At 31.9% G+C, this 3549-nt stretch overlaps 1 protein-coding gene across 1 annotated transcript; it reads left to right on the top strand.

Annotated features, from left to right (window-relative positions):
- Positions 1 to 1467: 1467 nt before the first annotated feature.
- On the top strand, positions 1468 to 2235 carry LOC133285719 (salt stress-induced hydrophobic peptide ESI3). Its single transcript, XM_061482986.1, has 2 exons — positions 1468 to 1668; positions 1841 to 2235. Exons 1-2 carry the CDS (start codon positions 1588 to 1590, stop codon positions 1922 to 1924), a joined length of 165 nt encoding a protein of 54 aa, XP_061338970.1. The 5' UTR covers positions 1468 to 1587; the 3' UTR covers positions 1925 to 2235.
- The last annotated feature ends 1314 nt before the right edge of the window (positions 2236 to 3549 follow it).

Raw genomic sequence — 3549 nt, 5'->3', positions numbered from 1 at the left:
TAGTGGCATCCATCCATCAAGTGCCACGTCACTCATCATAGGTTCATGGACTTGGGTTTGTTGCCCACTAGAGGGGGTCCCCGTTTTTGGGCTTCTTAATGGGGGATTACTTTGCATTTGGGCCAAGGCCACACTAGGAAATGGGTTCGGCCCACTTGGCCTTTTGGGGTTGGATTTCCATTGAAATTAATAAATGGGCCAAGTCTTATTCCTTCACATATTGGGTTCGGCCCAAGGAGTCTCTTTGGGTTGGGTTCACCCTAGGTTGGGCTACTTGGGTTTATCATTAGTGTGGGCTTAGTCTAAGATCATAAAATTTCAAGAGTTTATGAGTTTGGGCCATTAAGACCATTACTTGGTGAAGGTTTATCCCATTATGTTTGGGCTTTTAATTTATTTAACCATACTTAACTTTGGACTATCCACATATAGCTATCATTAATTAATTTGCCCACACAAGATTCATTAATAAATAAGGCTACATAATTTAGGGTTATTACAATTCACGCCTGCATGGGGCGTGACTCATCACACCTATTTTGGGCGTGAATGACGTGGAATTCACGCCTATCATGGGCGTGAATTGTCCTGCCCATTTTGGACGTGAATGTCTGCAATAGATCCGAAATTAGTTTCCAAACTGCAACCTATTCATAATTAATTATTAAAAGTGTAATATTTTAATTTTTTTTGCCAGATTTCACATGGTATTTTACTTTTGCAATTTCTTTAAGTTGATACTAACTTCAATAATTGTTTACCTAAGATTCCACAAAATCTAATTGTTTCAGAAAATTACGGTGAAAATTAATTTTAAAAATGTTTCTTTTAAATATGATTTATATATGGGTTTGATGGTTTGTCATTTTAAATGACATAAGTTATGTCATTTTAAGAGAGAGATAGACACAAGAAATGAAAATCACGAGGGGAGAAAGTGGGTGGTTTTTTTAATTTAAATTTTAAATAAAAAGATATTATTTTGTGTTTATCTCTCTCTTAAAATGACATAACTTTATGTCATTTAAAATGACATAACTTCATGGAAAAAGTGTGTATCATTTTGAATGACAAAAAGTTGTGTCATTTTAAGTGAGATAAAGAGATAAATCATGAGAGAGAAAATAGGTGAAAAAAAAATTAAATGTGTGGGTCCCACCTCTTTGTGAGAGTAAAAGGATGTAAAGTGTGTTATTTAAAATGATACACTTTTTTCCCTAACTTTATATCATTTAAAATGACAAACACTTTTTCTTTCATTATATAGCATTTTAACGCTAATCTATTATTTAATTTGATTAATATAATCCTTTTTTAACATTATTATAATTTTTGATATACGCGTTCTTATTCCAAAAGTTAAAGGAGAAGGAGAAAGACACGCGTCAGTTCCGTGTAATACACGTGTCATCCAATGCCCCATCAATTCTGCCACTGTAATCTCCACCGTAACTGTTTTCATTTTGTTCCCGAAACATACATCTTGAATAAGTGATAACGCTTCCATTTCTCCCGTCACTGATCTCAAACTCCAAAGCTTATCATAGGCACTACTCATTCAATTCTATTAGAGAGAGAGAAAAATTCATGGGTTCAGAAACTTTTCTGGAAGTGATATTAGCTATACTGCTACCTCCTGTTGGTGTTTTTCTTCGTTATGGCTGTGGAGTACTTACTTTTCTCTTTCTTTCCTTTTTTTCCCCAGTCATATTCTCATTCAAACTGTTCTTATTAGTATTTATTTATAAATCTATCCATATTATTGGGTTTGGTAATGATTAATTGTTTTTGTTGTGATTAATTTGTTGGGTTGATTCATTCATTTTTTATTTAAATACAGGTTGAGTTCTGGATAGATCTAGTGCTGACCATACTGGGATACCTACCGGGGATTATATATGCCATTTATGTGTTGGTTGGATGACACTCATATACCATTTGATATGTACATTTCTCTCTTTTTCTTTTTACTTTTTTTCCTTTTTTTCATAATATACGCATGACTTTTCTATATCTGTTTCAACCTTTTATTGTACCTTCTCTCTGATGATAGAAGGAGATAGATAGAAACTTTTTTTGTTGTTAATATAGTTCTCCTCGGTGAGTTATTTTTCAGTATATCAGAAGATAGAGATCAAAGACTTGCTGTTCTATTTTAAAGGTTTAAATCCAACTTCAACGGGGTTTAGATGAAATAATGCAATCAATTATTGCAACTCTTCTAAATATAATAAATGTCGTCATGTTTGTCATGTATGTAAGTTTTTTTCCACCTTTTTTATTATCCTCCCATTTTGCTTGTTGCAAATTGCAACCCTTTCTCTTTCATAATCCAACTCAATATTAGTAGTAATGCTGATTCGAAAACTTGAGTAAGAGAAAGTTTTAGGTCAGTGAAAAAAGAGAACTTGCCAATTACAATGAAATAAAAATTATTTCTACAAATGCGAAATCCTTCAAAATGAACTGCACTTTATTTTCGTTTAATTCTAACACATTTTCACACCTTTAATTTAACTAGTCTATGACCCGTCTATTGGCATAGGACGGGAACAAGTAAAAAATATAAAATAGAATTAAATAAACAGTAAAATTACATGTACATTACATATTATAATGAAACAGTAAATTCTGTAAATTAATGTAAAATAGTTCAACAAACAAGATAAATTAACTTATTTTAACAATTAACTTATTTTAACATTTGAAAAAAAAATTGAACACAATGTTTGTTATAGTATTGGCAACTGTGCCATGATCGACAAGTATGAGAAGCTTTTATTCCTTCGTACTTTTGACCCTAGAGAGAGCAATTGGTCAAGAATAAAAATTGGTCTCGGAAGATAAATTCTTACATGAGATAAAGTTTGACCTTGACTCTTGTAAAGTAAACAACCAATGGAAATTGTCTGCCTTCAAACTTTACATAGAAGATGTAATTAGAAGTACTCAAATTCATCCTTGAAATTAACACGATTTCACCTATATTATTGCCTAAAAGAACTTTTCTCTTGATATTGGCATATGTAACATATGACATAGCCTAATTACACCAAACATTAATATCCATGGTTGAGCCTGCTGTTATTTAATTCATGAAAAAGGCTACAATTAACATAATATACATTACTAACTTCCTACAATCCTTGATATCACAAATAAATTTTGTTGCAGTTTCCTTCCAAAAACCAAGCAATTATGAATACATTAATTGGTTTGAAAGCTGCGTCAGCATCTGTGCACTATCTGATTGTGCATCAAGAAATCTGTGTATACAACAAATTGATTGACTTATTTATTATGATAGATAAAAGAAGAATACCATGTATCAGTTACAAAATCGAACCTCTCAACAAATCAGGATTGAAAAAGAGCCTTGTAGAGAATTTAGTATTTGACAGTCCCATTTTACGTACATACAAACAATAAAATAATACTTTTTTATACATACAGATAAAAAAATGAATAACAACTCGAATCAAAGTAGACCATATTACCCTCTCTCTTTTTGCATTCGAGCAAACAGAATGATGATGATCGTCGGGTTGG

This window comes from Gastrolobium bilobum, unplaced genomic scaffold (genome assembly GCF_033153095.1).
Source record: "Gastrolobium bilobum isolate Gb01-03AN ecotype WA unplaced genomic scaffold, APGP_CSIRO_Gbil_v1 utg103210, whole genome shotgun sequence".
NCBI classification, from domain to species: Eukaryota; Viridiplantae; Streptophyta; class Magnoliopsida; order Fabales; family Fabaceae; genus Gastrolobium; species Gastrolobium bilobum.
The sequence above is the reverse complement of the archived record's forward strand: the minus strand, read 5'-3'. Positions and strand labels throughout refer to the sequence as shown.

Excerpts from the sequence above, each read along its gene's own strand:
- LOC133285719 (XM_061482986.1), top strand. The coding sequence starts at position 1,588 with ATGGGTTCAGAAACTTTTCTGGAAGTGATATTAGCTATACTGCTACCT. Across the intron at positions 1,669-1,840 it reads TTCTTCGTTATGGCTGTGGA|GTTGAGTTCTGGATAGATCT; the intron begins GTACTTACTTTT and ends ATTTAAATACAG.